The sequence below is a fragment of the Drosophila pseudoobscura genome, chromosome 3 (assembly GCF_009870125.1).
Source record: "Drosophila pseudoobscura strain MV-25-SWS-2005 chromosome 3, UCI_Dpse_MV25, whole genome shotgun sequence".
In the NCBI taxonomy this organism is placed as follows: domain Eukaryota; kingdom Metazoa; phylum Arthropoda; class Insecta; order Diptera; family Drosophilidae; genus Drosophila; species Drosophila pseudoobscura.
In genome coordinates, this window is record NC_046680.1 from 13331014 (window position 1) to 13354276 (window position 23263).

At 41.6% G+C, this 23263-nt stretch overlaps 4 protein-coding genes and 1 long non-coding RNA gene across 17 annotated transcripts; 2 read left to right on the forward strand and 3 right to left on the reverse strand.

Moving 5' to 3' along the window:
- Positions 1 to 5: 5 nt before the first annotated feature.
- On the reverse strand, positions 6 to 1082 carry RpLP0-like (ribosomal protein LP0-like). Its single transcript, XM_001361065.4, has 3 exons — positions 943 to 1082; positions 632 to 879; positions 6 to 566 (listed from the first exon to the last, which is right to left on the reverse strand). Exons 1-3 carry the CDS (start codon positions 968 to 970, stop codon positions 84 to 86), a joined length of 759 nt encoding a protein of 252 aa, XP_001361102.2. The 5' UTR covers positions 971 to 1082; the 3' UTR covers positions 6 to 83.
- A 2486-nt stretch (positions 1083 to 3568) lies between these two features.
- LOC26532226 (uncharacterized) lies at positions 3569 to 5107 on the reverse strand. The gene is made up of 2 exons (XR_001452228.2): positions 4454 to 5107; positions 3569 to 4316 (listed from the first exon to the last, which is right to left on the reverse strand). It is a non-coding gene; the product is annotated as an uncharacterized lncRNA (long non-coding RNA).
- Positions 4110 to 10875, forward strand: 14-3-3zeta (tyrosine 3-monooxygenase/tryptophan 5-monooxygenase activation protein zeta). 2 transcript variants are annotated; one of them, XM_015184524.2, is made up of 7 exons: positions 4110 to 4250; positions 6874 to 7085; positions 7157 to 7270; positions 7414 to 7540; positions 8330 to 8453; positions 8969 to 9132; positions 9929 to 10875. In XM_015184524.2, exons 2-7 carry the CDS (start codon positions 7024 to 7026, stop codon positions 10082 to 10084), a joined length of 747 nt encoding a protein of 248 aa, XP_015040010.1. In that variant the 5' UTR covers positions 4110 to 4250; positions 6874 to 7023; the 3' UTR covers positions 10085 to 10875. The 2 variants fall into 2 exon arrangements, with proteins under 2 accessions (XP_015040010.1, XP_002138563.1); XM_002138527.4 differs by lacking the exon at positions 8969 to 9132 and adding an exon at positions 8581 to 8744 and having other exon boundaries at positions 4114 to 4250.
- Positions 10876 to 12484: 1609 nt separating this feature from the next.
- Pfk (ATP-dependent 6-phosphofructokinase) lies at positions 12485 to 20358 on the forward strand. Of its 12 annotated transcripts, XM_015184526.2 has the most exons (12): positions 12493 to 12687; positions 12747 to 12852; positions 12910 to 13443; positions 14857 to 14958; positions 15628 to 15969; positions 16034 to 16188; positions 16627 to 16735; positions 17814 to 18002; positions 18065 to 18507; positions 18569 to 19411; positions 19476 to 19564; positions 20086 to 20358. In XM_015184526.2, exons 1-12 carry the CDS (start codon positions 12644 to 12646, stop codon positions 20118 to 20120), a joined length of 2991 nt encoding a protein of 996 aa, XP_015040012.1. In that variant the 5' UTR covers positions 12493 to 12643; the 3' UTR covers positions 20121 to 20358. The 12 variants fall into 12 exon arrangements, with proteins under 12 accessions (XP_033234948.1, XP_015040012.1, XP_015040015.1 ...); XM_015184529.2 differs by lacking the exon at positions 16627 to 16735 and adding an exon at positions 16297 to 16405 and having other exon boundaries at positions 19476 to 20354; XM_015184525.2 differs by lacking the exon at positions 16627 to 16735 and adding an exon at positions 17122 to 17230 and having other exon boundaries at positions 19476 to 20354.
- A 194-nt stretch (positions 20359 to 20552) lies between these two features.
- Positions 20553 to 22854, reverse strand: LOC4804563 (serine proteinase stubble). Its single transcript, XM_001361067.4, has 6 exons — positions 22113 to 22854; positions 21743 to 22059; positions 21170 to 21689; positions 20985 to 21092; positions 20829 to 20927; positions 20553 to 20766 (listed from the first exon to the last, which is right to left on the reverse strand). The coding sequence occupies exons 1-6, from the start codon at positions 22177 to 22179 to the stop codon at positions 20699 to 20701; spliced, it is 1179 nt and encodes a 392-aa protein (XP_001361104.3). The 5' UTR covers positions 22180 to 22854; the 3' UTR covers positions 20553 to 20698.
- Positions 22855 to 23263: the final 409 nt, after the last annotated feature.

Here is a 23263-nt window from a genome sequence, read left to right on the forward strand (position 1 = left end):
AAATATCTGATAAAAGTATGTGCATATATATGTATTTTTACTTCATATATACATAAAAAATTAATTCTAAACTTAAAACTAATTTATTCAGCTTCGTCCTCATCATCATCTTTATCTTCGTCCATTTCCTCGACATCCTCTTCTACGGCGCTGTCGACTTGTGTTTCGTCGTTTATTCCGTCCTCAACGTGCAACTGGAAGCCATCACTCTTTGTCCAGGAGCACTGAATCGTCATTCGGAACTTGGCCATTGGTTTGCCCACCAATTTGAGTATACGCGCTTGCTCGGGTGTAAGGACCTTTCCCTCTTCGCATACGGTGTAATCACTGTAGATGGTCACGATGCCCTTTTCCAGCTTGGTGGGCATGCCCAACGAACGCAAATGGGGCTCCATGGAGTGGGCAAAGTCCTCGAGGGGACCGGCTGGCAATGTAACCGTCTCGGTTGCGATAAAACCACTTCGCGCATATTCCACCGCCCAGTAATTTTCTGCCCATTCCAAGACTTCCTCTTTGGACTTTTCTGTGAACAGTAGACCCACCTGGCCGTTAAGGCGCTTGGCGAGCTGATTCAACACACAAAACATTACAAATACTAGATTTTATATGGATAGATTGACAAGAACTTTACCTTGTGCAGACCTGCTTCCATTTCTTCGCTCTTTGTGCGTCCCAGGCCGATTTGCATTACGCGGTTTTTCCCAAAGATGATGCGCGAATTGTTCTTCCATTCCTGTCGCAGGTCCTTCAGTATGCTGTTGCGCATGTTTTGCACCTGGAACACGAATATATTGGGGTACTTTCCTACACAGAATCTGATATCATCGACGAATCGCTGTTTCCAAGCCAGACCCTTGCGGTCGGTCTTTGTTAACGAAACTGTAATAGACGGTCTCTGGATTAAGAACTACTCCAAAGCTCTCCAAATAGCTAAAGACGTACCTTTCTTATCGCGTTTGGAGCGTGGCATCTTTGTGCGCAGGTAAAGACTGGTCTAAATATGAAATTTGAAAACACAAAAATAATGCGTGTAGTAAACACGTGCATGAGCGTGAGATATATCGATTATAGCCGCGCTAGTATCGATAGGTGCTGCTGGCATCGGAATGCATCCTTGGCTTACTCGTTGGAGATGGGCGATTGATCGTGATTACTAAAATATCCATGGCAAGTAGGACTCACGCTATATATACATATATTCAATATATTATTTTCATATGATTTGTATTCCACAAAAGCATCGATATGAAATTGTATTTAACTCTCACTGCTGGCAATTTTTCTAAATTTATTAACTGTTTTTTAGAGGTATAAACAAGAATATGGGGAATATATAGAATGGTATAAACTTCAATACTAGCCTAGGCAGAGATATATCATCTCATATTCTTAGTGGAGGGTTTTATGTATTCTTGCAGATAACGGAACTATGTATCGTTACCGGGATATATATAGACGAAACTAATCAAATTGAAATGAAATAGGGCATACAAATTTCCATACTCATGGCGGATACCTGTGACTAGCAACAATGACGTAACGTTCCATACACTTACGTTTCATTCCGTGTATATTTACGTTTATGCGTTGACCTTTTTCGTTTTAATCTTATCTTATAAACAACAATCAAATAAAAAGGGGTCCCCTTAACGATTAACTCATAATAATAATAATAATAATAATAATGTTGTTAGTAATCCACCGGAAATAATGAAAGTTTACTAATTTTAGCGCAGTTCAAGTGAAAGATATCGTGGTGTTTTTTGAAATTCAGAGGAAAGATGGCAATTATCTACAAGAAGAATTTACAATCTATTTACCTCAAGTAGTTGAACGATTTAAATATAGGGGCTTAAGTGGGCTAAGTTCGGTTTTGCATCATACGAGTCGCTATATTGTTGTTGAGCAACAAAAATTAAGGCAAAAACAATGTTTGACCTTTTTTTGGCAAAATCTAATAAGAGCAAGTACTTAAAATAGACCAGTCAAATAGAAAATAGTTTCATTAATCGTATAAAATTATGTGGGCATAGATAAAGGCCCGGTTGACAACATTTAAGTAATTGTCGCTCACATTCAAAAAATTTCGATTTGGCGCGCACCACTCGGTATATTTTTCAAGTGAGACCGTATATACTGTAGAAACTGGTTTTCGCCGCGCTCCCATGAGGTGTTTTTTAGTGCTAAATGGTATTTTTGTCATCTATTAATTTCATTTTCAATGTTATATAAAAATCCAATAAATGCAAGTATTTCGAATAGGCCAATCATGAATAGAATTGATTCATCAATCGTACAAAATTGTGTGGGCATGGCTAAATCTTCCATATAGATAGTATTATTCAACGGAATATGCGAACTTTTGAATTCGCCGCAGTTCGCCGCATTTCACCCCAATTCGCTTTGGCAACAATGAGTCTCATTCCATACACAAAATATGCGGCAAAATTTACTTGAAAACCGTTTTTTGGTCAAAATAAAATACATAAAGGTAATTAAAAGAAGCAATCTTGTAGAAAATACATTTATCTATGGAATAATGCTAAGTGGGCAAATCTATATAGCTTGAAACATAGGCAATACCCGATTCGCCGCAGTTTCGCTATTGCAACAATGAGTCCCATTCCATACACAAACATGTTGCTAGTTCCAAGCACACATACCCTGGGGTAAATGGATGTTATAGAATTGTGAACACGTTTGTCTTCTAAGGATCAGTAGGTATCAGGATCGACATAAATATACACAAGATACTAATAATACACATGAATATGTCTAAGACATATCAATTTGAGAAAAGGTCTTTATAAATCACGTTTCATCTTCATATAAAATTAACAAAATAGGGTGCACAAAGGCCTATACACGCATCATGTCTTCAAATACCAGCAACACTGCGACTGTTTTTTTTGTTGAACTTTTTCGTTTAAACCTTTTTTTACGCAAAATCCAATAAAAGGAAGGACTAAAAACTAACCAATTGTGTAGAAAATTAATTCATTAATCGGTTAAAATTATGTGGGCATGGCTAAATGTTCTATATAGCTGGTAATATTCGACGGAACAAAGAAAACAAGGAATATGTAAAATAGAACTTGACTTCGTCAGTATATTTACGTTGGTACGGTCGATGGACGGTAAATTTTAACGATAAATATCATTTTGTTAATAAGTTTTGCAAATTAATAATACAGTGTAAGTTATTATTGTCGTACATCGGAACAAGTGTCTATATGGTGTAATATGTGGTCAATATTTGTAATATCGCGAATGGGCAGTGAGTCATGCAACTTGTGAATCGTCCGTCGGTCGGTTTCTGACCGCCATGTTGTCGGCGGGCCCTAATTTTCTTTTATAAACCACAAACGTACATATTTATCGATTTGATTGCCTAATTGGATCGCTCTATGGGAATTCAATGTTCCCTAAGTGCTACGTGCGATTAACAACTATACTATTGCCAAATACCAGTAGAATTACCGCATACGTATGTGAGAGAATAGGACGCCGATGACGTAATTTTTTTCGTCTTGTTCTTTGTAAATTGACAAGTAAAAAGTAAACAGCGTTGCCAGCAACAAAAACTTTAATTCAGTTACTCTTTAAAACATAAGTGGAGGTGATATCTCGCCTCGCCAGTCCATATGCTCTGTGCAGAGCGAGAATTCAATGGTTGCCACATTAGAATTAAGGCAATTTGCTGCTTCTTATCAATGGTATACATCTGCCGATTAGGTTCCTCCTTCAGGGCCATAAAGTTAAGATAAAAACGTAATCTGCGAGCAGATAACCGCCTCGTCTGAAAATTTCAACAGGTAGTGGGGAAACTGGAAACTATCGTTCTCGAAAACTCTTCAACATCCATAGAATACAAAATTGCCAGTTAAATTGCGCACAATTGACGCCGCCAGTGATGGACGATGTTAATGCGTCATGGCATCAACTTTTTGATTTATATATTTATTTTATTGTGTTCCATGCCCATACACACCCATTTAAGCTGGGCTGGTATGCTTAAAGTTTAAATATTAACATCGGCTGACGCAAAGCAGAGCACACCTGGCAGCATTACTGCCACCGTCAGGCTGGCAACGCTGCAATACGCTCACTTGTGGCGGGCATGCGCCGCCTGTGTATGTGTGCCTCTCCGCACACTATGACAGAATCACATCATAGCAGCACAGATACAGTGCCGTCGCTTTCATTCGGTCGTTGGTAGTGTTCGTCGTCGTTTCAAGTTAATCGAGAATGTAAGTAATATTTAGTTGGGCCGAAAAAATACATGAACTATTGGTGCGAATGTGTGCACGTATATGCTAAATTATAAAACGGAGAATATGCCAGAACACGTGTAAAATCGGTTAAAACTAATTCGAGAAATGATGGAAAATTTTGCAGAATGTACGTGCACATATACCGTACTGCGCAAATATGGTTTTACCAAGAGTACTACCTTTTTACGCATCATTCCATAAGGGATCGATCAAAAAAAATCCTACGCAAAACGTAGAACCTGTGAATATGTGCGAAAAAAGAGTGCCCGAGTTGCCAGGGTATTGGTGTATGTATGTATGTGATGCGGTGAGATTCGTTTTTCATCAGCTCGGTTAAATTGTAGGCGGCGGGCATAGCCGACTTCTATATACACATATATGTACAGCATATATACGTACATATATATAAACTTGGATGGGGACACGCGGTTAGGTGTGTTTTTGAACTCAACACACTTTTGTCCGACTGTGGTAGATACATTTTCTCTCGCCGCCTATGCGGCTATCGGTGTTTGTGTGTGTGCGAGAGTATTTTTGTACGCGTTCGCTCTCCTCATTGCTCTCAGATATTTTTATAATTCTGTAGCGCCGCACTTAGAAACACGATTGCCCCAAGCACCCCACCGCCATCGTCAAGAGCCTAATACTGATACATTGCCCACAAAAGTTAGTAACTTCCCTCACACACATCCATATAAACGTGTTGCTGTGTGTCTACATGTAGAGGAATTTCTACATTCTACGTTTCTATTCTTTTTAGCTACTGCGCATGCTGGGTACAATTCACCGTTGCTTGGCTCATGGGCCGGCGCAAGAACACTCACACTCTCGCACATAGTACTCATGTACATAGTATGGCGGTCTTTAAAGTGCCGTCATCATCGTCTGCCCCATGCCGACCGACACTTTTGTAGACTTCGCTCGATGCGGCTCCTCCGGTCTCCGGCTGGTGTGTCACAAAACTTTTTGTAACGCAATGCATGTGTGTGCGTGCGTGTGGAATGCATGGGGATGAGCAATGTGAGCGCCGATTCTTCCTCTTCTCGATGATGATCATCATCTGAGATTTGTGTTTTGCGTGGTCGGGACAAGTTTTAATCTATGTATTCAAGCACAGGTCTTTCCACCGAAAACCCCATATACGGGAGAGCATTACGTTACGCCTCGCTTAATGTTTTGGCAATTAGGGTGATAGAAAAACACGTCGATTGACCCAGAAACGAGTTGGTCGCCAAACCTACTCCCCTGTCTCTCTCTGTCCCTCACCCACACATTCGTATATTATGTACTTGGATATATTGTTTGCTTTGATACAAAGGGTCAATGCTTTTTGATTTGGCAGTCGATAGCTAGCGGCATATGTAGTCCGGAATACAATGCAAAAATCCAACTGATGGATTGCTTGTTGGGGGGTTGGAGTGGGTGGTAAAACATCGAAAGTGCTGACCGGTGATTTCAATCATTGCTGCTGCGTTTTTGCGTGGTGTCGAGGCTTCTTCGTCTGTCGGTTCTCCCATTTTTTACTCTCGACGGAAAACAAAAAGTTGTATCCAGAGTGGCCGTTGTCTAAAAATACCAGCAACGCCCACATGCATTCCCCCACACGGAACAATTTACCTACCTCCCTCCCTCCCTCCCACTCACTCCATCGTGCTCGATTCGAATCCAGCTTTCTCTAGGCAGAAAGGCGGAAATTAATCGATTTCCTGTCGAACAGAACCGGAAAATTGATCCTACGATACAATTTGATCCTATTGCTTTGCTCGAAACATTTGCTAAACGGATTACGTGAGTCAGATGTGCAGTTCTAGCACAATTTGTTTTGTTAAGAATAATAATGATTCGCATAGCCGGTTGCTTACTGTGCAAATAATGGAGTGCGTCACTGTACGCTTGCAATCAAACGTACATATCGTAAATACATACATATGTATGCACGGACATAAATATCTATCTTTGGCACACTCAAATGCACACATACATGCAAAGTAAAACACACGAGAACACATACACAAACGAGTCACAGAGGCGAGCCGCCTTTGCTCTATTTTTTTCTCCGTTTGTCTTCCTCTCTCTCTCAGAATTCTTTTTTATTCATGATTTATTTTTATCTTTGTTGTCGAACTTGTGTGTTTTACACGTCTTTTCGACTTTTCCATCCACTTCTCGTACACAGACGATCGCTGAAAATCTGCCTGTCAGATAGTCCGTCCTCGTACTAATCGTCTTGTTTAACTGACTCTAAACTGAGCTTTAAAATGGTTGAGGCACGTGTGTGTACCATGTACTTGCCTTGTAAATTAGCCATTCAATCAGCGTTTGGCCTTCTGTGAGTCATCAAAAGTTTTAAACTTGACACTTTCTCTCAGCGGAAGCATGACAACAAAGTAAATATGTGTGGCTTACCCTGTATAAATGTTGCAGGTAGCACAATTTGGGTGCATTGGGTAGAAGGAGAGTTAGCAATATCTAATCATAGTCCATGGATATAAGTATTCTTCCTTGAGATCTGTAACCGAATTCCTTATTTTATTCGGAAAATATGTTTATATAAAATTTAATGAATTTGTTGTTGTTTACTTGAAATATGTTCTTGCAGAAAGCCAATAAAAACAACTTTGTGGCGTATTCCTGTTGCTTTAATTGATTTTTCCTCTGGGATCTATATATATATACGCCGTGTGAACGACAGACACACCCCACATACATCCTTAGTTTTGTGAAGTAATTGAAAAAAAAAACAAACAAAATGTCGACAGTCGATAAGGAAGAACTGGTCCAGAAGGCTAAACTGGCCGAGCAATCAGAACGGTAAGCAATGACTGAACACTATGGTATGTTTATTCAAATATTTACTGAACCTATATCTTCTATATATGTAGCTACGATGACATGGCCCAGGCCATGAAGTCCGTCACAGAAACGGGCGTCGAACTCTCAAATGAGGAAAGAAATCTGCTCTCCGTTGCCTACAAAAATGTGGTCGGTGCACGCAGGTAAGTCGTTCGAACCGGGACTTGATTAATGTCTTTAAACATACATCAATGGTAATATTTTACGCTGACACTTAACTCTTTCTATTGTCCCCATCCCACCCTACAACCCATCAACCCAACAACCCTGTCTGTTTGTCAACCAGGTCATCGTGGCGCGTCATCTCCTCCATTGAGCAGAAAACCGAAGCATCTGCTAGAAAACAACAGCTTGCCCGTGAGTACAGAGAGCGTGTGGAGAAGGAGCTGCGGGAAATCTGCTATGAAGTTTTGGTAAGTAATACACACTCGAAAGACTGCGCAAGTCCGTCCGTCCTGTCGCGTCCCGTCCCGTCCCGACAGCCTGTCAGCCTGTCAGCCGTCCGCCATGTGGCTGTCCTTGTTTTATGGGTTGTAATTGGTCCATCTAATTATTTTTATCCACACATCACGCAGCCGATACACACAATTTACGGTGTGCTGTTCATCTAAAATTATTGATGGCTATGTCTGTAGGCCAAAGCCTCGAACCTGTCAGCCGTTATCCGCACCGCATAGAAGAGCCCCAAACGAGCTCAGCTGTCGGTCGGTCGGTAGGGCGGGCGTGTGGGGCTGGGGCTAAGGCTAGGGGTGGCTGTGTAGTGATGTGGTATGGTGGTTGGCGTGGAAAGCACAGTTTTGTGCGCTTCTTTCTTTCCCCTGTGAAATATCAAATTTGTTTCAATCAATAAATCTATTTTTAAAGTGAACATTTTCCACTTTTCCCCCACATACATTCTGAGAGTGGCTTTGGCCTATACAATACCCGTGTTTCCCCCATAAATACTTGGATCAAAAAATAGACCATGGCCAGGGATGAACTTGAGTTTTCCTTGGGCTTGGTATTTCCCCTGCCATTCTCCTCTCTGGGGTTGATTGATATTCTTATGTAAGCCTTAATTCAACTCGTACTTGATGGAATTTTAAATGGAAAATTCTATGCCCAGGCTTATAATAATCTTGGGAGCTCTTTTGGCTAATTAAAAGTACATTTACATTGTCTATCTTCAAAAATGTATTAAAATTACCGTTTTTGTTTTACAGGGACTTCTGGACAAATATCTTATTCCAAAAGCCAGCAATCCCGAGAGCAAGGTGTTCTATCTGAAGATGAAGGGCGATTATTACAGGTATTTGGCCGAGGTTGCCACAGGAGATGCACGCAATAGTAAGTATTTCGGGGGCAGTGACCCCACCAAAGTACTATATACAAACTGCACCTATACAAAAGATACACAAGATATGCAATATATATCTATATAAATCCAATACAAACTCCATTCTTAAAAATGCAGCTGTTGTTGATGACTCGCAAACCGCTTACCAGGATGCATTTGACATAAGCAAGGGTAAAATGCAGCCAACACATCCAATCCGTTTGGGTCTGGCCCTTAACTTCTCAGTCTTCTATTATGAGATCTTAAACTCTCCAGACAAAGCTTGCCAGTTGGCTAAACAGGTTAATAACTGAACGAACAATGAATCAATGAACTTTATTGGAAATGTATGGCAAGCGAGCAAAGCAAAAAAACAAAAAACATTAAAACTCTACTTCTCTATCTCTATCTATATAAGAACTATCCCATATCCATATACAACTGTTTCAATATTTTTTCTAACTTGTTTTAATTTGTTTCGTTTCTTTTATTATTGTAATTAAAAAAAATCGTGTAAATTGTTAAGCCGTCGTTGAGGACTCGAAAAAAGCCTATCAGGAGGCGTTTGATATTGCAAAAACCAAAATGCAGCCAACACATCCAATCAGATTAGGGCTCGCACTCAACTTTTCCGTCTTCTATTACGAAATTATCAATTCACCAGCGAGGGCTTGTCATTTAGCTAAACAGGTTCAGTTCAACTTATGCATATCTCTGTCTTAAGTCTGCTCTAACCTAGCTTCCGAATCTAATTCTAATTTCCCTCAATACTAATCCACAAACAAACCACACGCCCACACACACACACACACACACCCGCATAAGTTGTCGTTGTTTTGTGACTAAAATTCTGAGAGAAGCATTTCCAGCGATTACTAAAAACCACAATTTAAAAGAGCTTAATCCCCAAGCCAAGTTGAAGGATACTATATATATGTCAATATGTACGTGAACAAAGCGTTTCAGGACAATGGGAGAGGTGTGTGACGGGATCCCAAAATGAATAACGAGAGAAGACTGCGCACCGAAATACTATTGTAGCAAGTTCGATGTAAAAATCATTTTTGATGGTTTCTTTCAACAGATTTAGTCCTGAAAAGCTGTATATATCCTTCTCTTTACCCCGAATCGCATGAGAAATGCCTAAAAAAAACATTGCCTGTAATCTAACTAACGACCAACCCGACCGACTTACCTGCGGCCTTTGCTGGTGAACAATTTTTGTTTATTTTCTCCTTTTTTTTAGTTAAGGTCAAAATTCGTTTGTTATTTTGGTTTTGTATATTCCGCTTTCAAGTTTAGTTTAAAGTTTAGTAGAGTTGTTAAGTGAAGCGATAAGAAATTGTGAATGTTTGATGAACCTAACGCAACTTTGAAAATGCTTTTGTTTTACCAACTTGATTTTGCCTTGCCAAACATTTCCTCTAATGAAGAACGCCCCAAAAGAACGCTGACTAATAATGAATTCTGTTTGTTCCCGATTCAGGCGTTCGATGATGCGATAGCCGAGTTGGACACACTCAACGAGGACTCATACAAAGACTCGACACTCATCATGCAACTGTTGAGGGATAACCTGACTCTCTGGACCTCCGACACCCAGGGCGATGGCGATGAGCCACAGGAGGGCGGCGACAACTAACCAAACAACTAAGCAAAATGTTTCCTTTTTGACTATGCAAATATTATTCAGTAATACAAACAAAAACAAAACAAAAACCAGAAACAACAAGGAGAAACAAATATAAATGCAAAACGCAAACAGCAAAGCAAAAACACAAGCAACAAATTGAAATGAAACGATAATACCAGGCAGGCAGACAGCAACAGGAGACAGGCAGGAAGAGGAATCATATGCAACATTTAATTCAAAATTACAGAATTGCAGAATGCTTTTCATTTGAAGCCGTGGATCGTGGTTAGAACATTATAGAGCGTGCTCTACAGAAACGTAAGGTTTTATTTGCCTATATACCACCTATACATAGTTGTATGTATATGTAGCATGTAGGAGGCCCACCCCACTGATCCGAGTCAAATGAATGATCCAATCCACTGCAACTGCTTGAGCATACAATTCCACACATAGAGATAGGGCTTCATCGTATCAGTAGACAGACGCATGCTCGGTTTTTGTGCTTTAGTGCGATGATGCTCGTGTGAATTTCCTCATTGAAACAACAACAACCAATCAATAATATTCCTAATTGTATACATAAAACAAAATTAAAGCGATTATTTTCTGTTTTCTGTTTTTATAAATTTTTGCAAGAAATTAAATTAATTATGTAATTTTTGGTCAGGCAGCAACATCAAGCAGAAACTAGAATCAACAACCACAAGCGAACCAAATGAGAAAAACAAAAGTAAAACAGAAACTTATGTATTATTTGTAATTCTTTTTCTAAACAAATAAAACCAAAAAAAACCTAATTTCCCTTTTTTTGTTTTACATTTTATTTGAAATTTGCTTTAAGTTGCTAAGTTCCCCCATCCATCCACCCGCACACACACAGACAGACACACACATAGACACAGCAAACACAGGGTTGCATTTATAATGCATGTGAGGAACTTGGTTTTGGAATGATCGATCCCCCATTTCCACACTGGGAGGGGGGGCGGCCGTACCGAATCGGGGACCGTATCTGTTAAAGGAAAGTGAAAGTGAGATTGAGAGAAATACAGAATAAAATATAGTTGTTCATTGCTATTTTTTATACATGTCTTACATATAAACAAAAGGTTAAAAAAATACAATTACAAATTTCCTCGTTGTCTTCTCTTGGTATTATACAATAATTGTGAAAAGCATAACACTCATATAATACATGCATACATACATATAATCCAACTCTCTATAGAGAAATCTTGCGAATGAAGGGATATCCAATTATTCGGCCAGCTAAAAAATGAAAATTAAAAAACAACTAGAATGCGAACGAAGTCATTATAATTTTCACACTGTGCAACATGGCTTTAGGCACGAGTTTTATTGTGCGCAAGGGTTGCACAAGGGTTTATACTCTTTTTAGGGCTTCTATGGGACTATCCCTATCTACTTTAACTCTTTTTTATAAGAAAACAGCCATCAATTGTTCCTAATATCAAAGAATTCTTTTTTTTCCCAATTTTCGGTTTTATTAATTTTGCTAGCAATTTTCGACTTCCAAGCTTTCGAAAGGTTACTAACTTTTGGCGAACGCAGGCTGCACATTAACAATGGAAATATTTGAACAAAATGAACTAAAAACCAAATTCAAATCAAAATACATAAATATTGTAAACGAAATCTATTCAAATTTTTAATTTCCATAAAAGAAAACATTGCATGTGTATTAAAAAGAAAGAAAAATTTAAAATGCAAAAATATACTATATATAAATATATAAATCTTATTGTCCAAAACAACAAGAACAGAATGGTAAACATACTGAGCATTATATACTTGTGTGTATGTATATATTTCCATATACATATGTGCAACTGCATATATTTGTGTGTGTATGATAAAAGTAAATGTATATTTTCGCAATTGAATTTATCGCTATATTATGAATGTGAGGCATAAAAAATATATATATTTAAAACATGATAAAAAAAAACAAACACTTTTTTGCCGCAACGCTAATAAGTCGAATTACAAGAAAATAATAATATAATGTAACTGCAATACATACATAAATGAAACAAACGACAAAAACAACAGAGTAAAAGAGAGTAAATGACAACCAGACGGAAAACCAGGTGTAGACGTAAATTGTATGCATATAATAGAGGCAAAGATTGATGTATGAGTGGAAAGTTTAAGTTTATTGAAATTACAGTTTCTTAATTACCAACAAAAAAACAAAAAAAATTAAATAAATAAATCATAAAAAAAACCAACTAAATAGACTCTTTGTTTTCATTTGGAATAATGTGGGAACGAGCTTAAGCGAAAGGTGATAAAACACCGATAAACAAACAGTCTGATGTACTCGTACCATGTAATTTCAATCTCCATCTAGAGCTCATCTATATTAAGTGTCAAACAATACATAAATTCGTAAAATACAAACAAAATTAAACTTTTCTGGTACAATGCCCAAAGAAAAACATATAAAAAAGTAATAAGTGAGTAAAATGCGCCATATTCTAAGAATTATCTATGCAGATCGATGTATGCTTTTGAAATATAATCGTTAGCTGATTTGGTGGCATGCATTTAAACAAATTTCGAGTATTAGCTAAATTCCAAAAAAGGTATGAATGCAAATCAATTCTTCTCTAACAATATAATGTGTATCGATATCCGTTTTCAGTATTTGTGGCTGCAATGAGCGGATACCAAAGCCTCATCCTTGCTATTTAAAATTATCCAAGATTTCCGAAAATCGGATGGGCCAAACACTTCACCAAAAGTTCGAGGTGAGAACCACCCCCTTTTTTTAAGTAAGATTATCGTATTGATTACGTTTTATCTAGTTGAGCCAAGCAACGTTCTACCGTCGATGTATACATAGCTGTAGTAAAGACCAAGGCGATGGCTTCCACAAGGATCTGACTGATATCAAGACATATTTGAAAAAGACCAAAAGCTTGGAGAGGAAGTACGAGTTTTTGATAGCTCTTCGGGAACACAATACTGAATTGTATTACCGCTATTTTTGCGAAAGCCCATCTCAAGTGATATCGATCCTGAGTGGAGCCAGGGGGATGGACCATGAGGCGATGCCAATCAACGTTCAAAATCAGAACCTAAGTGCCATTCAAATGGAAACTCCGTGTTCGTCAGCCTTAAAGATATGTAAAATGGACGGGCAACATATTCTTACTGAATCAGTTATGGATATAGTGGGTATCAACCTAAAGAATTCTGTCGATGGGAAAATGAACAAAAGCGTCCTCGGAGAGACCAAAAAACTAAATATTTCATCTGAGAAACTAGAAGCACCGGAGTTACACTTGGAAAGGATCAAGGAAGTTTACAAATACGGTCCCAGAAACCGCAATCTCTATGTAAGTTGAATTATTCATTTTAGCTTTTACGTTCCGTTACGATTTCAAAAGAAATCAATAAGATACGATAACTGCCGGCATACACCGCTGGCCCCCGTGGTTCATCACTAGAAGAGAAAGCTCGGAGCTTTTACTCGCAGCGCTCAACAGCTGAGCAGCAATAGCTGTTCTTCACACACACACTAGCCTGTGGGTTGAACGTAAACAAAACGAGTCCAGAGCGCTTAATCGCTACCATCCGCAGAGATAAAACTTATCTTATCTTAGAGTCAGTGCCGTGTAAATCCAAACAACGCCCACATTGCATCAGACTTATCAGTCGCGCTTCGATATTTGATTTGATTTAAAATAAGAAATAAAACTAAACACATTAGCAACGAACTAGTTCCACTAGTTTCACAGTGGTACCACCCTGTCAGAAAAACTACCGCGACGTGGCAACTCTGAGTCTTGTTTTTCATTTGACATTGTAATTTTGGAAAAATTTTTGTAAACAAAAAAAAATCAAAAAAAATCAGCTGGTTTTTAAAAAATAAAATAAAATGTTTTCCGGAATTATTCTGGATTTGTAAAAAAAAGAAACCACCTGTGTCAAAAAAATTCAAATTTAAAAAACGTGTGTAGGTCAAGGTCATTTTAAGGTCACGTGTGTAGAAGCAAGGTTAAAGTGAAGGTCATGTCGCAAAATGACGTAAAATGTACATTTTTTTTTAAATGTAAAGTAAAAAAATGAAAACAAAACCTATCGAAGATAACAAAAACGAATAAAGAGATTTTTTTATGTACGTACGTACATACATATTTATGACTATCGAACCTGTACATACAGCATACATACATACATTTACCTTAGAAAGCATGTTTAAGCTTTTTTATGTATGTGTGTGTGTATATTCCAGATCAAACTTAGCTTTAAATGAACTTTTTGCAATCGCTTCCCATTCGAAAAAATATTAAAAAATATTAACAAATTCCGTCGATGCATCGAGCATCGATGTTTTTCTGCCGATGTTTACTGATGTTGTATCGATGTTTTGCAAAACATCGTTAGTTTAATTTCGCTGATAAAGAGCACGGAACGGAACCGGAGAATACTTATTTTATTAATAACTCTTTGGATATAATATTTATCCCCACCGCCCCTCCTGTGACAGTCTCCCGCCTCTCTGCGCCTTTGGACTGATTGGAGAAAAGGAAAGGACTTTATAGGGTGTATAAAACAACAATCTCTATAATCTCCCTTCCAGTGGGTGTTTTCGGGGCCAGTGTGTGTGTGTCTGTGTGTGTACGCGCCCACCGGTAGCGAAGAAAGACGTTAACAGTCACAATTAAAATTTTATCAAAGAATTAATTCAAAGAAAATTCGCCATGAACTCCGAAATTAATCAACGTTTTCTGGCCCGCGGCTCGCAGAAGGACAAGGGGCTGGCAGTCTTCACCAGCGGGGGGGACTCCCAGGGCATGAATGCCGCTGTGCGTGCATGTGTGCGTATGGCCATATATTTGGGATGCAAGGTGAGTAGTGACCTCTGCCAAGTACTTTTACCACCCCACCACCCACCACCCACCACCCAAGCTCCAACACCCCACCCCCAAACTGTAACAACATTTAGATCTGTAATTTACGTAAAATGCTTCGAATTATCAATGTACACCACTCTTATCGCAGGCATTGAACTTAGTTAATGGATTAGCAGTTAGATAATCTTTATCAGGCCAACTAAGAAATTTCTTAGTGTATGTGTTAGTGTGTGTGCAGATGTGTCTGTGCGCATTGACACTGAGTTTATTTTTGGTTCTTTCACATGCGATTTTTTCGGCTAATTTCTGTTTCACTTTTTTGTTGTGTTCTAAATTTCGGTTAAATAGTATCTTCCATGTGACCAATTAGGTTCGTTTCAATTCGAAGTTTTTGCTCCAAAAAATATGCAAATATTTTTTCAATTGTGCGTAATTGAAATTGATTAGAATACATTTTGATGGCCATTTTAATAGTTTTGGGTCAATGGAAGTGAAATTTGATGGTCTGATTGCCTGGATCACTCTATGTCTTCGCAGTGAAGTCTGTCTTTATTTTGGCAATGATAGCTATGGAAAACCAACAATTTATTAGGCAATAACTTAGAACAGATACTCGGTACTTTGCGATAAAAGTTGATCAATACTATATAATTCAATCCACAGGCCTACTTCATCCGCGAAGGCTACCAGGGCATGGTAGATGGCGGTGACAATATTCAGGAGGCCAACTGGGCCTCGGTGTCCTCCATCATCCATCGCGGCGGCACTATTATTGGCTCCGCCCGCTGTGCGGATTTCCGTGAACGCGCTGGCCGCCTCAAGGCCGCCAACAACCTGGTGCAGAAGGGAATCACTAACCTGGTGATAATTGGCGGTGATGGCTCCCTTACCGGCGCCAATCTGTTCCGTCAGGAGTGGTCCAGCCTGTTGGATGAGCTGGTGAAGAATGGCAGCATCACTGCCGCCCAGCAGGAGAAGAACAGTGTGTTGCACATCGTGGGATTGGTATGGAAGGAGAAATCTACTCTGCATTTAAATGATAAGCTAACGATTCAAATGATTTTTCCAGGTCGGCTCTATTGATAACGATTTCTGTGGCACGGACATGACCATTGGTACGGACTCTGCACTGCATCGCATCATCGAGGCTATTGACGCCATTTCAAGCACGGCCTACTCACATCAACGCACCTTCATTATGGAGGTTATGGGTCGTCATTGCGGGTAAGAAGGGGTCCGGTAATATAGGGGTTCTTTCAGTTAGGAGGGCGGTGATTAATTGGGGACAACGCGATGATTCATATCTCCTAATGTCAATCCTGGAATATCTAGATATTTATCAGTGGTGGCTGGCGTTATATCCGAGGCAGACTATGTCTTTCTCCCTGAATATCCCCCGCCCACCGATTGGCCCGATAAATTAGTGCTTAAGTTGGAACAGGCAAGCGGAAACAGAGATCTGTTGAATGTTGCAGTCATTCATTTCGCACATTTCTGTATTTCTGTCATCATTGAATGCCTTCCAAGATACTCGTATCACTCGATCTTTCTGTGGATACTACTCGTCAACCCACCTATCCGATCCAGCCCATCTCCAAATTCCTTTTATGATTAATAAGTACATATTCTAAATTGTATACATATATATATATATATTTGCAGTTATTTAGCACTTGTTGCCGGATTGTCTAGTGAAGCTGATTTCATATTCATTCCGGAAATGCCCCCGAAAGTCGATTGGCCAGATAGGCTGTGCACTCAATTGGCCCAGGCAAGAAGTTGAACTACAATATTTTCCACTCGCTTTCTTTGATCTCCAGCAAATAATGCACACTCGCTAGATACAAAACACTACTCGTATAGTGTATGAGTTCTAAAGACACACGCGAAGGAGTTTGACATTTTATTATTTTACGCTCCATTTTAACTCCTGCACACTCGATTTTTTCCATATATATTGTATGGTATGGTCTGATCTATTGGATGATTCTGATTTATGCACAATTAACGTATGCGTTTGTCCCTATCCCGTATCGCCTGCTGTATCACATTGTAAATAATCTTAAGTTTATCCCCCACACACCTCATCGATTCACAACAACGTTTGTCAACATTTTCCTTTTTCTTTTTTTGTGTGTTTAATCTTTTCGTTTTTAGTTACTTAGCCATATCCGCGGCTATAGCCACAGAGGCTGATTTTATGTTTATACCCGAAGAACCAGTGGATGTCACGTGGCAGGACGATCTCAGTATCAAACTCCATCAGGTCAGGCTGATTGCCCTCCTCCTACCTTCATTCGTTTTTTAGCGTTTACTCTATAAAAGTCTTAAGTTGGAATCTCCCAACATCTTTCTAACACTTCGTTTTTGGAATTTAATTTGAAGCCATAGCTTCAACTTGTGTATATTCAATTTTATTGGGTTCTTTGGTCTCTCCTGTATTATTTTCATGTTTCATTGTGTGTTTCTATTAACGTTCCCGGCTCCACTAACACTCATCCTCATTTCGATCTTTAAAACATCATCTACTTATGTCTATCGTCCACTTTTCACTGGTTTTAGTGGCTTATGCTTGTGCTTTTTATACAAAACTCCATATACATACAATATGAGCTGCTGCAGTGCGTTTCATAACATCTTTTAGTTCAATCCAAGTCATAAATAAATCCAAAATTATTGAATACTTTAGTTTAAACCTTAAAAAAAGTTTTAAAACGCACTGTATTCATCAGCTTGAAGTAAAAAATTGTGGTATATATAAATCGTACATCAATGTAAATACATTAAGCGCACAACACGTCTCTTTATCTTTATGAATAGAATACTGATATATAATGATTTTTAAACAGGAACGATCGGCTGGCCAGCGTTTGAACATTGTCATCGTGGCTGAGGGAGCTATGGACCGTGAGGGAAATCCAATTACTGCTGAGGATGTTAAGAAGGTGATCGATGAACGCTTGAAGCACGATGCACGCATCACGGTCCTGGGTCATGTCCAGCGCGGCGGCAATCCCAGCGCCTTCGATCGTATTTTGGTTCGTATCTGAATGGGCATTCCATCTTAAGCATTCCCTAACAAGATCTGATCCAATTTCAGGCATGCCGCATGGGCGCCGAGGCGACTTTGGCTCTGATGGAGGCCACTAAGGATTCTGTGCCTGTGGTCATCTCTTTGGATGGCAATCAGGCCGTGCGTGTGCCGTTGATGGAGTGTGTGGAGCGCACTCAGGCAGTGGCCAAGGCCATGAAGGAGAAACGCTGGGCGGATGCCGTCAAGCTGCGTGGGCGCTCCTTCGAGCGCAATCTGGAGACATACAAGATGTTGACCCGCTTGAAGCCACCAAAGGAGTGCTTCGATGCCGAAGGCAAGGGCATCGAGGGGTACAGGCTAGCAGTCATGCACATTGGTGCCCCCTCTTGTGGCATGAACGCGGCCGTGCGCAGTTTCGTGCGCAATGCCATCTATCGTGGCGATGTTGTCTATGGCATCAACGACGGTGTCGAGGGTCTCATTGCTGGCAATGTACGTGAATTGGGATGGTGAGTCTGCACGTGATGCTATACAGAGTTGAGCGGAGTGCATAACCGATCTCCTCTTCAGGTCGGATGTGAGTGGATGGGTGGGCCAGGGCGGCGCCTATCTGGGCACCAAACGCACCCTGCCCGAGGGAAAGTTCAAAGAGATTGCTGCTCGTTTGAAGGAATTCAAGATCCAGGGTCTCCTCATCATCGGTGGATTCGAGAGTTACCATGCCGCCGGACAGATCGCCGATCAGCGCGATAACTATCCACAGTTCTGCATCCCGATCGTGGTCGTACCCGCGACGATTTCAAACAATGTGCCCGGCACAGAGTTCTCGCTCGGCTGCGACACGGGTCTGAATGAAATCACGGAGATCTGCGACCGCATCCGTCAGTCGGCCCAGGGAACGAAGCGTCGTGTGTTCGTTATCGAGACAATGGGCGGATATTGCGGCTATTTGGCTACGCTGGCTGGTCTGGCCGGTGGTGCGGATGCCGCGTACATTTACGAGGAGAAGTTCTCCATCAAGGACCTGCAGCAGGATGTCTACCACATGGCCAGCAAAATGGCCGAGGGAGTTTCTCGAGGTCTGATCCTGCGCAACGAGAAGGCTTGCGAGAACTATAGCACAGACTTCATCTATCGCCTGTACTCGGAGGAAGGAAAGGGTCTCTTCACCTGCCGTATGAACATCCTCGGCCACATGCAGCAGGGAGGATCGCCCACACCCTTCGACCGCAACATGGGCACGAAGATGGCGGCCAAGTGCGTCGACTGGTTGGCTCAGCAGATCAAGGCGAACATCAATGCCAACGGCGAGATCACCTGCAAGGCTCCCGACACCGCCACTTTGCTGGGCATTGTGTCGCGTCAATACCGCTTCACTCCACTGGTCGATCTCATTGGGGAGACAAACTTTGAGTGAGTATCCCCAGATCTTGGGACTTGTTTCATGCGTAATTCCTCGAAAATTTCTCTTTGCCAGTCAACGCATACCAAAGAAGCAATGGTGGCTGCGTCTGCGTCCGCTTCTGAGAATCCTTGCCAAGCACGACTCTGCCTACGAGGAGGAGGGTATGTACATCACCGTCGAGGAGGAATGCGCCACCGATGCCGTTGCCTAGACGAACTCACGATGATGAAGCTGCCCATCCACGTTTGATTTTTTTGCATTGCCCAGTGTAACTTGCTAAAGCACCATCTATTCTTCTATCCTTCGAATCTATCTCAATGATTGTTTTTAGTTTACAAACGCAACAAGCTATGGCCTAAGTTTTAAATACATTTGATCCGTTTTTGTCATCTCTGCTACTGCTGGTCGCGACGATCAGATCGATATTTGGGTCTAGGCCACTCTCTAAAGGCCTCCACACAAATGGTCCCATGACAGCGCCCGCATAGCATACGAAAGTATTCATTTTAAATACATAATTTATTTATATTTCCTACTCATTTATGATTCGCTTCCTACTATTACACACACAACTATTTTGAGTCTGTCGAATTTGATTATTGAATGCCAATCATTTCATCAAAGTTCAGAAAAGTACATATACGAGTATGTACATCCCTTAACCGTTGATTCTACATTGCAGCTGCTCGCATGGGTCTTCACAGCACCGTCTATTAATGGACGCCAATCGTATGTTATCGTAAATTGTTGGTTTATCTACGCCCCCACCAGCTATATATTAAATGTTAAACTATTTATACAACAATTTATCGTAGTGAAATCTATGGCAAATCTCCCAAAAATGTTACGCCACACCAAATGTTTTTCCGAGTATTGTTGTTGAACCAAACAATGAAATACATATTGATATCGCTAAATACTAAATACATACTCAACGACCTGTACTCATAATGTGCATCAAATTTGTTTGAAACCAACAGTATTTCTTTTTGGGAACCACAGCCATCGTTTGTTCTATAAAGAGGGTTTCGTCTCATTAGAGAGGGAGAAGAAGAGCAACACTATAAAAGAGTCCCAAGTGCTCGGCTTAAGCCCACATAGGCATCGCTGTGGGTTCCATAATTGGAAGAAAGGAGTCTACATAATAAATAGTGTACATAATAATATTTATTAAATCTACTAAATAAATGTGTCTCTTATGTGGTTTGGCATATTTGGATTGCACATATCCACTGCCTAATGCTACGAGCCATAAACTAATGAGATTTGTCGCGCGCTAAGTCCAGGCGCTTTCGCTACAATTCGTTGCGTGTCACCACATCCTGTATCCACCTCACAGTCTTCTGAACATTGTGGTATATGCCTAAATCAGAACAGTCAATTAGTTTTCCAATCATATCGTAAGTTATTGTGGAATGATCCCACCTGGCTGGTGATCGACGCCACAGCCGAAGCCGGCGCTAGTGATGCCGACGAGCACAAATCGTCCGCGATCCTTGATCACCAGTGGACCTCCGGAATCGCCTGTGAAGGACAACGAACTTGAATATCTTGCTTGTTCTGCTTGCCCCACTCACTCACCCAGACACGCATCCATGTGGCCATCCGAATGTCCGGCACAGAACATTTCCGCCTTGATTTCCACATTTATTTGCTTGGTCTCGTGCCAGCGAATGCAGTCGAAGGTGGCTGATATGGTGGCAAATGGTAAATATTGATGATGATGAGTGGAGTCAGAAATTCGGAAGATCTGGAGAGCTACTCACTAATGATGGGGACGCTGGCCACCTGCAGCATATTGGTGCCCGCATGCCCCAAATGTGCCTCGGTCTTACCCCAGCCGGCGATGAGGCCCTTGCGCCCGATCAACCGGATGGGATAATGGGGTAGGCAAATGGGCAGGATGTGCTCGCTGAAGGCCGTGGGGTGGGCCAGCTTCAGCAAAGCCAGATCGTAGCGGTCTGGCTGAGTCATGCGAAAGTTAAAGCGCGGATGGATAATCTTTTGCACTACGCTGTGCTTCTGCACTGGAAGCGGCTCGTTTATGTGGCCCAGATCCTGGGTATCCAGCTCCCCCAGATACACGGTGATATCCGGCAGCAGTGCCTGCTGTATGCAATGGGCAGCCGTGGCCACCATGTTCGCCGAGATCAGCACCCCGCCGCACTGGTACTCGGCTATGCGGATGTGCGCCTGCCACGGATACTCGGCGAACTGTGCCGGCCGGCCTCCGATGATACGCTTCTGTAGCGTGTTCTGAGCAGTTCGTGGCACCCCACACTCGGGCTGTAATGGATTGGAGGAGGCTCAGTCGTCACTGTGGCAGCTACGAATCTTACCTGAACGTTGAGCAGCTCATTGTCGTCGCGACGCCGCAACATGATACGCTTGGGCAGACTCTGCAGACTCATCTTGAGCTGGCCATAATCGATGAGATTCGCCAAAGACGACGGATGCGGATGCGGCAGCTGCGACTGGGATAGATGTGGATGCTGGGGATCGGCGGCGATGCAGCAGCTGAAGAGCCACTTGTTGCTGCCACAGCCCTTGGCATGCTTGCCGCCCTGCAGCCAGCAGGAGAAGCTCAACTTGCAGGGCCATATACCGCTCTGGTGCACACACTCCGCGGGCACGCCCAGCAACGTGTTGAGGATATCTGAAGGAGACCAGGATCAATAGGCAGTTTGGGGTTCGCATGCACTTACTCACTGGCCTGGCCGTGGCCGATGTGGCAGGATAGCAGGAGCAGCACTAGGAGCCACACCAGCAGATTCATTGTCACTATTCACTGTTCACTGTATTTGGAGTAGATATGATTACTGGTGGGTGTTAAGGCACTTAACACAATTTGTGGACTGTTAAATCTCCATTGGCATGAGCTCCGGATGGGTGCCAACGAAAGCATGACAGTTTCTTATTCACTTTTATGTAGCTGCGGCTCTTCTGGCCGTGTCTTCTGCTCTTTCTTCTACTTAGATTTCTTATTACTGCTGCTGCTCCACTTTTACTCGGTGTCGTCTCTGGTTATGGGTATGGGTATGGGCTTGTCTCGTGGATGACTCACGGCCGAGAGCTTTGCTTTTACGGGGAAAGAGTTGTGGTGTGTCCTTGATATGAGAACGAGATACGAGTTTTGGGGTCACCCGCTAAATGGGTCACCTGTCCGCACAGGCACGCACTGGCTAATGGATCTTTATATAACACTCATCCCAATGGGAAGTGTGCCAATTCACTTGGCTCGATGGCACAGTTTCCTTAGTGCTTTTCCTTTTACCACCACGAGCAGCCATTGATGTTGCCCGCACGACTCACACATTTTCCGAAAACTTCTCCGCGAGATGGGGCTCGGTTCTCTAGATGGTCTGTAGATGGGAGGTGGAGCCGCCACAACCGCACGCGCCGCTGGCCAAACTCGAACTGGGCGCCGAATGCTTCCGCAGCAACAGGTTGGATCTTGGTTCTGGTTTGTCTTGGCTCTTGGCTGGTGGATGCCACTGCCACTACTGATGTGCTGTGTTCTTCATCTTTACTAATTATTACGAAATGCTGATGCCAGCAACGCAGGAAATGTGCCCCAGGTCTGTTATAATTATTTTATGCGACATAATTGCCACAACCGCTGGCATCTCGCCATCTCTCGGAATGGGAACACCACACGGCTGGAGGTGCGTTCCAGAGTCAGACAAAGGCGAACCACTGACCCCAAAGGGGGGAGCCAGCCCATCCATTTATGAAGTAACTTTCTAATTCGGGATTAGCATAATAAAACATATACTACCCACCTATTCTTATTGTACGAATACGAACTGTTCTCCTAGCAGGCCTTTGCTGTTTCGGGTCTCTCTCGCCCTGTCAGTGTG

Bases quoted from the DNA above. Each gene is read 5' to 3' on its own strand.
- RpLP0-like (XM_001361065.4), bottom strand. From the start codon at position 970: ATGCCACGCTCCAAACGCGATAAGAAAG. The intron at 880-942 runs GTACGTCTTTAG...CGTCTATTACAG, and splicing joins CTCCAAACGCGATAAGAAAG to TTTCGTTAACAAAGACCGAC. The intron at 567-631 runs GTAAAGTTCTTG...GTGTTGAATCAG, and splicing joins TGGAAGCAGGTCTGCACAAG to CTCGCCAAGCGCCTTAACGG.
- 14-3-3zeta (XM_015184524.2), top strand. From the start codon at position 7,024: ATGTCGACAGTCGATAAGGAAGAACTGGTCCAGAAGGCTAAACTGGCC. The intron at 7,086-7,156 runs GTAAGCAATGAC...CTATATATGTAG, and splicing joins CTGGCCGAGCAATCAGAACG to CTACGATGACATGGCCCAGG. The intron at 7,541-8,329 runs GTAAGTAATACA...TTTGTTTTACAG, and splicing joins AAATCTGCTATGAAGTTTTG to GGACTTCTGGACAAATATCT.
- Pfk (XM_015184529.2), top strand. From the start codon at position 12,644: ATGCATTTAAACAAATTTCGAGTATTAGCTAAATTCCAAAAAAG. The intron at 14,959-15,627 runs GTGAGTAGTGAC...TTCAATCCACAG, and splicing joins CCATATATTTGGGATGCAAG to GCCTACTTCATCCGCGAAGG. The intron at 19,412-19,475 runs GTGAGTATCCCC...TCTCTTTGCCAG, and splicing joins ATTGGGGAGACAAACTTTGA to TCAACGCATACCAAAGAAGC.
- LOC4804563 (XM_001361067.4), bottom strand. From the start codon at position 22,179: ATGAATCTGCTGGTGTGGCTCCTAGTGCTGCTCCTGCTATCCTGCCAC. The intron at 20,928-20,984 runs GTGAGTGAGTGG...TGTCCTTCACAG, and splicing joins CCACATGGATGCGTGTCTGG to GCGATTCCGGAGGTCCACTG. The intron at 20,767-20,828 runs GTGGGATCATTC...GTTCTGATTTAG, and splicing joins TGGCGTCGATCACCAGCCAG to GCATATACCACAATGTTCAG.